Genomic DNA, 11,259 nt, shown 5'->3' on the forward strand with positions numbered 1-11,259 from the left:
TATATATATATATATATATATATATATATATATATAAAACATAATTTACATTAGTTATATCTCATGTATAAAGTAGAAGAAAGTAAAAGTGATAATTTATTCTATTAATGTAATTTATTGTACTGAAGAAGATCTAAATCCAGAGGTCGAAATATACTGTGTAATTAAAAAATAATAAATTACATACTAATAACTTGTATCGGCTCGAAAGGCATTACCATATTTATACACTGAAAGAAAAAATTAGTTGTTGCAACAATTTAGATAGTTAAATATGGCATAGCATTTTTATATAGCTGCAGCAACCAGTTTTTAATTGTAGCAGCAAATTTTTAGTTGCGTTAGTTTATCGAAATCATATACTGACATGGATAGGCTAATGTAACTAAAAATTTGCTGCTACAATTTCTTTTCTTTCAGTGTATAAATATGGTAATGCTTTTTATTGAGCCGATACAAGTTATTAGTATGTAACAATTACACTATATTTTACTATCTGAATTGTTTCAGCAACCAATCTTTTCTTTCAGTGCAATGATCAATAAATTTACTACATTTAATTATTTAGGTTAGTTCTTTCGATGCGTTAACATGAAAATTCTATTTGTCTCTCGATCTCTCTCATTAAAATATAATTATCTATACTACATCTATATATCGATTTATAAAATAAAAATTTATTGTTAATATTTAAAAATTTATGAATTGATTTATTAGTAAAAATAAAAATCTCTCTTTTTCAACAGTTAGCACACTTAGTCCTATTTTTTTTTTTTATTTAATTTAACTCTTGTTGGAACAGAAGATATTCATTTAGACTTTAGAGAGCTAAATTTTTGCAGAGTTGTTGCAATAATGGAAACTTTCCTATATTTCTTTATTTTAATATCTATATACATATATAAATCTTCACCTTATTCCATTCTTCGAGTCACCTTAAATTCTTCTTTACTTCATATAACTTTTGATTAAAACAAAATTATTACAATGAGACAAAATTAATACATTGAGAAACTGGCAGAATAAACACGAAATGGCGGTTATCGGTGATCGATGTGATGTCAATAATATAAATATAATGTCAATAGAAACATATAATTCGAATAAATGTCAATATTTTTAAATTTAAATTTTTCAATATTGTCATTGTTATTACAATAGTGTGAAGAAATTAATGCAGTATAGAACATAGTTTTATTTATACATAAAATGTATGCGTAAATATTATTCGCATATGATTTGCACAGATTCATCGTTGGATTCATCTTGAGTAAATGATTCGATGTCGAATCGACATTCTATTGTCATTTCTTACTGGGTATGCTTTGGCTCCGGAGTTAAAATGCAACAGGCCTGATTTACATATTTGTAGTTTCAAACAGCTATATATAGAGACAATACTGAAAATTCAGCCAATATTTTTTGAAGAATCGATAAGTTATTTATTAGTGGATTAGTGGATTTATGAGAAAAATCAGTCAATAACAACAAAACTACATATGTATAAAAGTAGATAAGGTCATTTTATTATTTTTTTTTGTTATTTCACAGTTAGATTTGCATTTATACGCGTTAGCTTAATGCAATGTTCTTATTTTAGGACAAGAGTAAGTAAAACGCGCAAAAAAAAATAATGCTGCTGTGATTAATCTTTTGAGTACGCAATCTATAAAATAAAGCCAATTAGTAATATACTAATATATAGAAACTTCTAACTTTCAATAATATTTCGTGATGCAATCTTTGGATTCTATCGACATTGACGAATTCGGTCTTTTTATATGATAATACAATGTTTGTATCCACGACCTCTTAAATTTTCTATGATATTATGCAACAAATATTTTTTATAAATTTTTTCTACTGCACTTTTGGATACGTAGTACTTTTGTGCTATCACACGGTAATTTAACTTCTTAGAAACAATTAAATAGCGAATTTGATTTAAAATTTCTTTTCTTCCGGACATTTTATTATATTATTTATTCAAAAATAATATGTTTTGCACAAAATCAAAATTGAAACTAATTAGTTTGAAACTACTGTGGAAAGGAGAACTATCATATCATATTTATTTACGTTTTTTGTCCTACAGTCTTATCCAAGTGTCCACTTATTTTTGTCTCTCGACAATTAGCTGACTTTTTCAATATAGTTTGCGTGTACAAAAAAAAAATGTAAATATTAATTTCAATTATTCACTAAATAATGTATGTATCACAAAGATATGTAATATATAAAACATAGTTATATAATAGTAATACTACTTTGACTAATTTTTAATTATTTCCACTATTTGTCCACTTAATTTTGTCCGTAACTGTATATTATTTATGTGAAACAAATTTGGTTTAGCAATAAATTGCATTTGTTTGTAAATTGTGATAAATTGCGTTAAGAGGGAAATTTTTAAAGATGCGTGCTGAGAAAAATTTCTGATTGAAAATGAACGAATCAGTAAAGTTCTATATAATCATATTAATCAAAATTCTGGTCATCATAATTAAATATATCTGTTTATCTCAATTAAAATTTAATAAATTTAATCAGGAAATTTAGATCCGTGCATTTTCATTCAGAAATTGTTTTCTAAGCATTTCTAAATAGTTAAGTTTATTGTAATTTTTGGATTAGAATAATAAAATAATATAACTGATCTGTATATCGTGGTAGATGCGTATGTCGCAAATGTACAATAACAATTGTTTGGCAATTATACTTTTTTTTGAATATGTATTAAAAATTATGATTAGAGGTTGCATAACCAATGTTTTTAGTACGATCTTACTCCATCACTACATGAAAAATTTATTGTCAAATATTTATTTATTAAATAATAAACAAAGTTTAAAGGTTCATCTCAATAAAACTTGAAGACATTCAAATTTTTAATCTTTTTTTATAACGACTACAGGCATGATCTAATAATTAATTTTCCATTAAATAGTTTTCAATCCAAGAGCAATAAATTTGTGATGGAACCAATAGATAGTGTTTATTAGTTTAGCGGAAACGCGGCTGTCTCATATTAGGCACTTATTTTATAATAGGGAGCTTTCCTTCAATCAGCTTTCCTCCAATCAGATAATGTTTTTAAAAATGTTTTTAAAATATTTGTTTTTATCAACAGTGCCTAAACCTTAGACAACTAATTTTATTAATTCTAATTTTTAATTATATTTTAATCTTCACTTACTAGCTGAGTTTTGAATCTGGGATCAGGTATCAGTGACTCAATGAGTTTAATACTTTATCCATCACGCCTCTTGTAATCGATGCATATAATTCTTATTGCCCATATACTTATCGCAATTATATTGTATTAATTTCTCCTCCGTGATTATTTTATTATTTCGATCAGTTTTATATTAATTTGAGTTTTAGAAAATAATGACATTTTTTTATATATTTATAATAAAAGTCAGATAAATGTTAAATAAATAATTTTTAATCGTGTTTTAAATAAATAAATAACAAAAAACAAATATTTAATAAACGTCATATTTTTAAACATTTAAAAAATATTTAATAAACATTAAATAAATGTTTCTTTAAACCATTATTTCAAATGAATAATTATTGTTAAATAAACATTTTTTTTTAATAAGCGTTAAATAAATATTAAATTAATTTGGAAAATGACTCATAAAAAATAAATAAAAAATTGTGTAAAATTAATGAGAAATAAATGTTTAAAAAAATATTTAAAGAACATTATCTGCTGAGCCTCTACGTATTTCTTTTAAAAGTATAAATATTGTGTTAATATACATTAATTTATATATATTTATATATATTTTACATATTTTATAGGATCCGGTATTAGCGGAACCATGGTCCGGTGAAAGAGATGCCTCGAGGTATGGAAATGTAGCTCTTCAAGTAAATGTTATCACACACGAAGTTATAGGCAATGAAGATTGTCTTTATTTAAATGTGTTTACTACGAAAATCGAATCTTTGGAAAAGCGTCCAGTAATGGTATGGACACGTAATGATATATACACGGCGGTGCTTTTTGTATAGGTTCTGGTAACGCAGACTGGTATGGTCCCAATTATATCATGCAAAAAGACATAGTATTGATTACCCTGAATTATAGATTAAACATTCTGGGTACGTTATCCATTATTGTGATGCGTCTTTCTTGTATATTACGAGCGTTCATAGTTTTTTCAAATGTCTTTAAAGGAAAAAAGTAGAGAATTATATTTAATTTATTAATTATAAAATAAATATTTTCTTCTGTTTGTTTTTTTTTTATTATTCATTTTAAATTCGAATATGGTATATCAACCTTACACTGAAAAAAATTTCTAGTTGAAAATGAACGAACCAAAAGATTCTGACCATATTAATTAAAATCTTAATTAAATCTTATAACTAAAATTATAATAGATTCAATTAGAAAATTCTGATTTGTTTATTTTCAATCAGAATTTCAATTGATGCAACCAGATTCTTTTCAGTATGTAAGAGAAAAGTTTATACGATTTTTAGGTTTTTTGAATCTCAATGATAAAGTGGCAGCAGATAATCAAGATCTGAAAGATGTTTTAGCATTAAAATGGATCAAAAAAATATATTAAAATTTGGAAGAAATCCAGAAAATGTCACTATCTTTGGCCAAAGTGCTGGTGCAGTCATTACACATTGTCTCCATTAGCTAAAGGTATCTACAATTTATAAACTTTTATTATTAAATCTCTTATATTTTAATTCATATTTTGGATTCATTGATCAACTTAATTTTAAATTTTTCATGAATCGAAATATTCAAACACTGTGTGTTCAGAAATAGCTGAATAAAAGAAAAATTGAATGAAATTATTGTTTTATTAATCTTCTTTTCATAAAGAAATATTATTAAAATCTTTTTTGTTCCATGCGTGTGCGTGTGCGTGTGCGTGTGCGTGTGCGTGTGCGTGTGCGTGCGGTATATACGTAACACAACTCATTTTTATTTAAATTACGAAGAGATACATACAATATTTTCAATATTCAAAAATTTATAAAAAATAAAAATTTTTAATTTTTTTAAATGCTATTTAAGAACTTATCGATAAAAAATTAAGCAAGAGATTGATAATTTGAAAATCAATATATTCTAAAATTATGCACTATACACTTGAAAGGAAGGAAAACAAAATTTTACAATAATGAATTTACTAGACGAATTTGATTACGACTTATATTTTGCAGGTTTGTTTCACAAAGTGATTTTACAAAGTGGTGTTGTCTTAAATCCTTGAGTTTTCAATGAATGTATGAATCATGGTTTTCGGCTTGCCAAAAAACTTGGAAAAACAACGTCAGACCCGAAACTTGCATGCGAGTTCTTAAAAATAATTGATGCAAAAATACTTACGAAAAATGTACAATGGTCACTACGCACAGAAGAAGTAAATATTTCAATATTTTATTATAATATAAATTATATTTCTATATTAGCTTCTATATTAATTTGTTACATGAATAAAGACTAAAATATTTTGATATGAATAAAATATTTTCACATTTGTAACATCAGGAGAGATTGAATTTTAGCCTATGCTTCACACCTAGTCTGGACAGCGATTCACCGAATTCATTTTTTCCTAAACATCCAAAGGAATATATAAATCGCGATTCATGTGCCCTTCCTTTTAGGATTTAATCGTGAAGAAGGAACATTTGTTTTACACGACAGCTTTTTTGGAGGTAATATATACTGGTATATATTATATTTTAACTGCGTTCCATTATTGATACTGAATAGCTATAATACTGAAAATCTATAATTATAATTACACTTTTAAAATTGTTTCAGACATAAGCAAGGAAAACCTGGAAAAAGTAAATACTAATTTAAAAAAAACAATATTATCAAATGTGTTATCCAAGTTACCTGAAATAGGAATTACTGTCGAGGAATTAAGATCTTTATATTTCGGAAAAAGAGAAATATCAGAAGAAACTTTGACAAATTATGCATATTTCTTAGAAGACGAATTTTTGACACGCGATATAATGAATGTGTATAATGTATGTGAATTGCAAAAGTCTTCTGGTAGTAAATCAACGTATCTATATCATTTCAATTATGAGAGCGAAAGTTCTCTTCCGAAAAAGTTGCAACATATCAAACTTCCAGGTATAAAAATCGTTAATTAATTCATACACAATTATATAAAATTTCTTATTTAAAAAAACATAAATGTATTTTTATCATCCAATGATGCTTCTAAATCTTTTTGCCAAATCGTTACGTTTAAGTCTATTTAATTTGCATCTAAAAATTATGCATAAAATAATGATACAAATATCTTTCATAAAAAAAAAAATTAATATTTAGAAATTTAAAAAGTTCAAAACTAAAAAATGTCATTTTCAGGTGAAAATGAGAATGCCGTTTTAAAAATAATTTATTAATGTATATTTTAAGTCAATATTTTACAGGAGTATGTCATGGAGAGGAATTATTTTTTCTATTTTGCCCACAAGTTGCAAAAAAGTTGAACTTATCTTTACCCAAATCTGATTCAAAAGATCACAAAATAATAAATTATCTTACGCAAATGTGGACAGATTTTGCTAAAACAGGGTATAAACAACTTTTTCCTTATTTTACAGGAATTCTATAAATATGTATTATTAATAATTAATTTAAATTTGATTTTTAGAAATCCAACCCTTATTACAAATTTATGGTTACCATTAACTAGTCCACAAAACGAAGACTATAATTATCTAAATATTGATTTAAATCCAGAAATGAAAATTTTTCATAAAGGAAAGGAATTGGGAAAGTCGTAAAGAAACATTCTAACGCTCTATTTGCTAAAATTAGTTATTATCAGTTAAAATTTAAATTTTCTCATTCAACACCTTTTTGCTTTTTTTATCTTTTGTTATATATTGTTATATATTGTTATATTTGTGTTTGAAAAAAATAAATATTTACATTGTTAAACGATAACGTGAGAGTTAATATTTAAATATATCAATCACGATCAGCAAATAATATTTAAGGTTGTTAAAGAATGTTATTTCAACAAGAAAATATGATAAAGTTTGAATATAAAATTCAATAATTAAATCAGGCACATCTAGAGTTCTCATGATGAATAACTCGAAAATCGTCGGATAATTTGGATTCCAGTAAATTAATATTTTTGCATTAAAAAATATAAAGATTTTTTTTTATCAAGAAAAGCTTTTAAATACAAAAACTTTATAAAAAATTATACATATATCTTTTCAAAAAAATTTATGGAAATTCATTTTTTTTCGATTAAACGATTAACCCCTTAATCCATATTAAGATGATCTTAAATATAACAATAAATTATTGAGAAAAGATCAATGCAATAGCAAAAAATTAGTATTAGGATTATAATATATTCAAATAATCTTTTTCTTTATATTACATTGATTCCATTTTACCCAAAGCTTATGACCTATCCAAAATCCATAAAATTAATATCCCATTTCAAATCATTGTATTATTTGTAAATATTTTATTTATCCACTAACATAATTCATATATCAAATCATTATTGTTAACCTGACTTATGGAGAAAAAAGCGTTAAATTTAAATTTAGACTTATTGTTTTATTATCGCACTATGTAGAGGACATCATTTTAGTTGTGCCTTCCGATTAAATTAATAATATTGTAGTAAGCGTTTTCAGTAGTTTTTCCACAGTTTAAATTTAAAATAAAAAGCAACCGTAATTTAAGATTTTTAAGTTCCTCTCTTATTGTTGATTTTGTTATCATTTTTCAGGTATTAGGAAATATTTTTATAAATTTGCGTATTGTGTACCGTTGATTCCCAGTAGCTTAATCTATTACTTGTTACTTTGAATTATCGGGAACATAATTTGTTTTATTTAAAAAATATCTTAATCCTCTAATATTTAATTTTTCTTCACTACTTATAAAAAGCTCACGTAAGTAATTAAAAAATACAATCTAAAATTAAAATTATCAATAAACTTTAAAATAATCACGACTGTAAACATAAAAATAAAATTTAAGTTAGATTATGAATTATATTCTAAAATTTTTAATAATTTAATAAGACTTTTTTTCTTTTTTTAATTAAAAATATATTATATTTATTTACATTAAAAAAATATTATATTTACATATATTTCGTTCTTAATAGTAAATATTATAACTAAAATATTATAATAACATTTTAACATTTTTAATAATAGAAAATTCATATCAATTTTATTAAAAAGCTTATTATTTGTAATGAGACACTAAAATAAATATAATAACTTCTTTCGTTTATAATTTCATTATTTACATACGAAAGAAATTTTAGAATATAATTTACGTGGATCGTTTGATAAGTTTGGTAAATTTCCATGAAATGGCGCTACAATCCATTTGATGACGCGACATCTCGAAAGATCCACTCTTCGAAGCCCTTCAGGCCAAATTTCAGCCAGAAAGGACGCATAGTTCACGTTTGGTAGTCATTTGAAGTGAGATTGGCGCGCAAAAAAGTGCTTTTCCATCACGACAACGCGCCGTCTCACAAATCGACCGTCGCAGTGACAAAATTACGAATTGGGCTATGAATTGATTCCTCATTCACTCTATTCTCCGGATTTGACCTCGTATGACTTCTTTCTGTTCCCAAACTTAAAAACTTGGCTCGGTGGGAAGAAATTCTCATCAAATGAGGAAGTCGTTGTCGCCGTCAATGAGTATTTTGCAGACTTTGAGACAGTCTACTTCAAATGACTGCCAAACGTGAACTATGCGTCATTTCTGGCTGAAATTTGGCCTGAAGGGATTCGAAGAGTGGATCTTTCGAGATGTCGCGTCATCAAATGGATTGTAGCGCCATTTCATGGAAATTTATCAAACGACCCATGTAAGTAGAATATTAGAACGTTTTTTTACAATTTTCCCAATTCCAGCGTGCTTTTTCTTTCTGAAAGGTTTTCATTTGCAGATTTAAATCAATATTTAAATAATTATAGTCTTTGTTTTTTGGACCGGATATTGGTAACCATAAATTTGTAGTAGGCGTTGGATTTCTAAAAATTGATTTAAATTAATTATTAATGTATGTCTGAAGGTTTTATATAAAGTAAAGAAAAAATTCTTTGTACCCTGTTTTAGCAAAATCCGTCCACATTTGCGTGAAGTAATTTACTATTCTGTAATTATCTGAACCAGGTTCAGGTAGTGATAAGTTCAACATTTTTGCTGCCTCTGGACAAAATAGGAAACTTAAATCCTCTCCATGGCACACTCCTGCAAAATATTGTTATATCTATTAGTATTTTTTTAAATTTATTCTTAAAATTGCAGATTTATTATTTCTGTTTTAAAATATTTGTTTTTAATTCTAAATTTTTTTACATTTCTGTACATTTATTAATTTTGTCGTAGCTTTACGCACAATTTGATATAAAAATTCAGATATATATACACTATAGACAGTAAAAGTGTGTTTTCATTGATTAATTAACATGATTATACCTTCATCAACTTTGATGTTTAACATTGTTTTCATAATAGTTTTGCTGTTATAATCAAAATGATATAAATATGTAGAGTTATAACCACCAGAAGACTTTTGCATTTCACATACTTCCATTATATCACGTACGAAAAATTGATCTCCTAAGAAATCTGCATAATTTGTCAAAGTTTCCTCTGATATTGCTTTTCCTTTAAAATATAAGGCTCTTAATTCCTCGATGGTAATTCCCATTTTAGATAACCTGGATAATGTATTTGATAATATTGCTTTTTTAAAATCAGTATTTACTTTTCCCAAGTCTTTATCGTTTATATCTGAAATAATTTTAAAAAATGATTATACTTAATAAAAAATGATCACTTTAGGGTATTGTATAGACTAAAACTAAAAACGAATAATATTTCAAGAACACTTTCGCTAAGAAATAATTGTCTATTTGAAATTAATGAAAAATATCTCAAAAATACATTAAACTTAACATTTTTGTTATAAAAAATACTAATTAAAAAATGTAATATGTAACTGCTAAATACAAATAACTAACATACACGTTGAATATTTTAATTTAATAGTGTTTGCCATCAATTTCAACATTATTTTATATTTCTAATTGTTATTATAAAAATTTTTTTAAATATAGTGTATTTGTTAAATGTGTATATCAAAATTATAATATTCTTAACAGACCACATTATATAAAAGACAAACCTAGTGCAAAAGAAATAAAAGTGAAACAAAGTAAAACATATTTAGTGAAAGAGGCAAAATATAATACTTTTATACTACCTCCGAAAACAATGCCTTTTAAAAGAAATATTCCTTCATTACGATTAAATCCTAAAATGAAGGGCATTTGAATTCCTCGGCTTATATATTCCCTTGGATGTTCAGGAAAAAATGGATTTGGTGACTTAGTGTCCAGAGTAGGTGTGAAAAGGGACATGGTAAAACTCAATCTCTCCTGATAATGTTATCGAATTAAATATTTTATTCATATATATCAAAATTTTATTCTCTACATCACATGTAACGAATCAAATTTTATTTTAGTATAATCTATATACTATTAATAATATTATAATATTATACTATTATATAATAGCTAATATTATATATTATAATATTAAGATACTTACTGTTTCTGTGAAAATTGATCGTTGTGAATTTTTCATAAGTGTTTTTGCATCTATTGTTTTTAAAAATTCGTATGCGACTTTTGGATCTGATGTTTCCTTTCCGAGCTTTTTGACAAGTCGAAAACCTATGTCCGTCCATTCATAGAAGGCCCAAGGATTTGAAATGACGCCGCTTTGTGAAATCACTTTGTGGAATAAACCTGCAAGACATATAATCATGAAACTAATTTAATAAATTAATAAATAAAAATAATAAATATAAATATCATAAAATCTTGCATTTTTTCTCATATTAAAACAAGATAAGGCATGAAGTTATTGTAATGAGAAAATTCTAGATCGTACCTTTAGCTAATGGAGACAGAGCTAGACAATGTACGATGGCTCCGCCAGCACTTCCTCCAAAGATAGTAACATTTTCTGGATCTCCACTGAATTGTAATATATTGTTTTGAACCCATTTTAATGCTAAGACCACATCTTTCAGACCTTGATTACCTGCTGCTACTTCATCGTTGAGGTTCAAAAAACCTAAAAATCGTATAATTCTTTCTCTTATATAATTGACACATTCAATTTAAAAAGTAGATTATAAAAAACAAACAGAAAGAAAAGTGTTGATTTTAGGG

The 11,259-nt window shown here is 25.6% G+C and overlaps 1 protein-coding gene and 1 pseudogene across 1 annotated transcript in view; one reads left to right on the forward strand and one right to left on the reverse strand.

Annotated features, from left to right (window-relative positions):
• The first annotated feature begins 2,445 nt into the window (after positions 1 to 2,445).
• Positions 2,446 to 6,795, forward strand: LOC105621445 (annotated as a pseudogene).
• A 2,093-nt stretch (positions 6,796 to 8,888) lies between these two features.
• Positions 8,889 to 11,259, reverse strand: part of LOC105621447 (carboxylesterase 4A-like) — a 6,482-nt gene continuing 4,111 nt past the window's right edge. The window contains exons 2-7 of the mRNA XM_012202915.1: positions 10,976 to 11,182; positions 10,631 to 10,830; positions 10,281 to 10,455; positions 9,491 to 9,808; positions 9,118 to 9,262; positions 8,889 to 9,042 (exon numbers count right to left, since the gene is read on the reverse strand). Coding sequence (XP_012058305.1) covers positions 8,889 to 9,042; positions 9,118 to 9,262; positions 9,491 to 9,808; positions 10,281 to 10,455; positions 10,631 to 10,830; positions 10,976 to 11,182 — 1,199 coding nt within the window. The remainder of the gene's footprint in view (positions 9,043 to 9,117; positions 9,263 to 9,490; positions 9,809 to 10,280; positions 10,456 to 10,630; positions 10,831 to 10,975; positions 11,183 to 11,259) is intronic.

Source organism: Atta cephalotes (genome assembly GCF_000143395.1).
Source record: "Atta cephalotes unplaced genomic scaffold scaffold00033, whole genome shotgun sequence".
Taxonomy (NCBI): domain Eukaryota; kingdom Metazoa; phylum Arthropoda; class Insecta; order Hymenoptera; family Formicidae; genus Atta; species Atta cephalotes.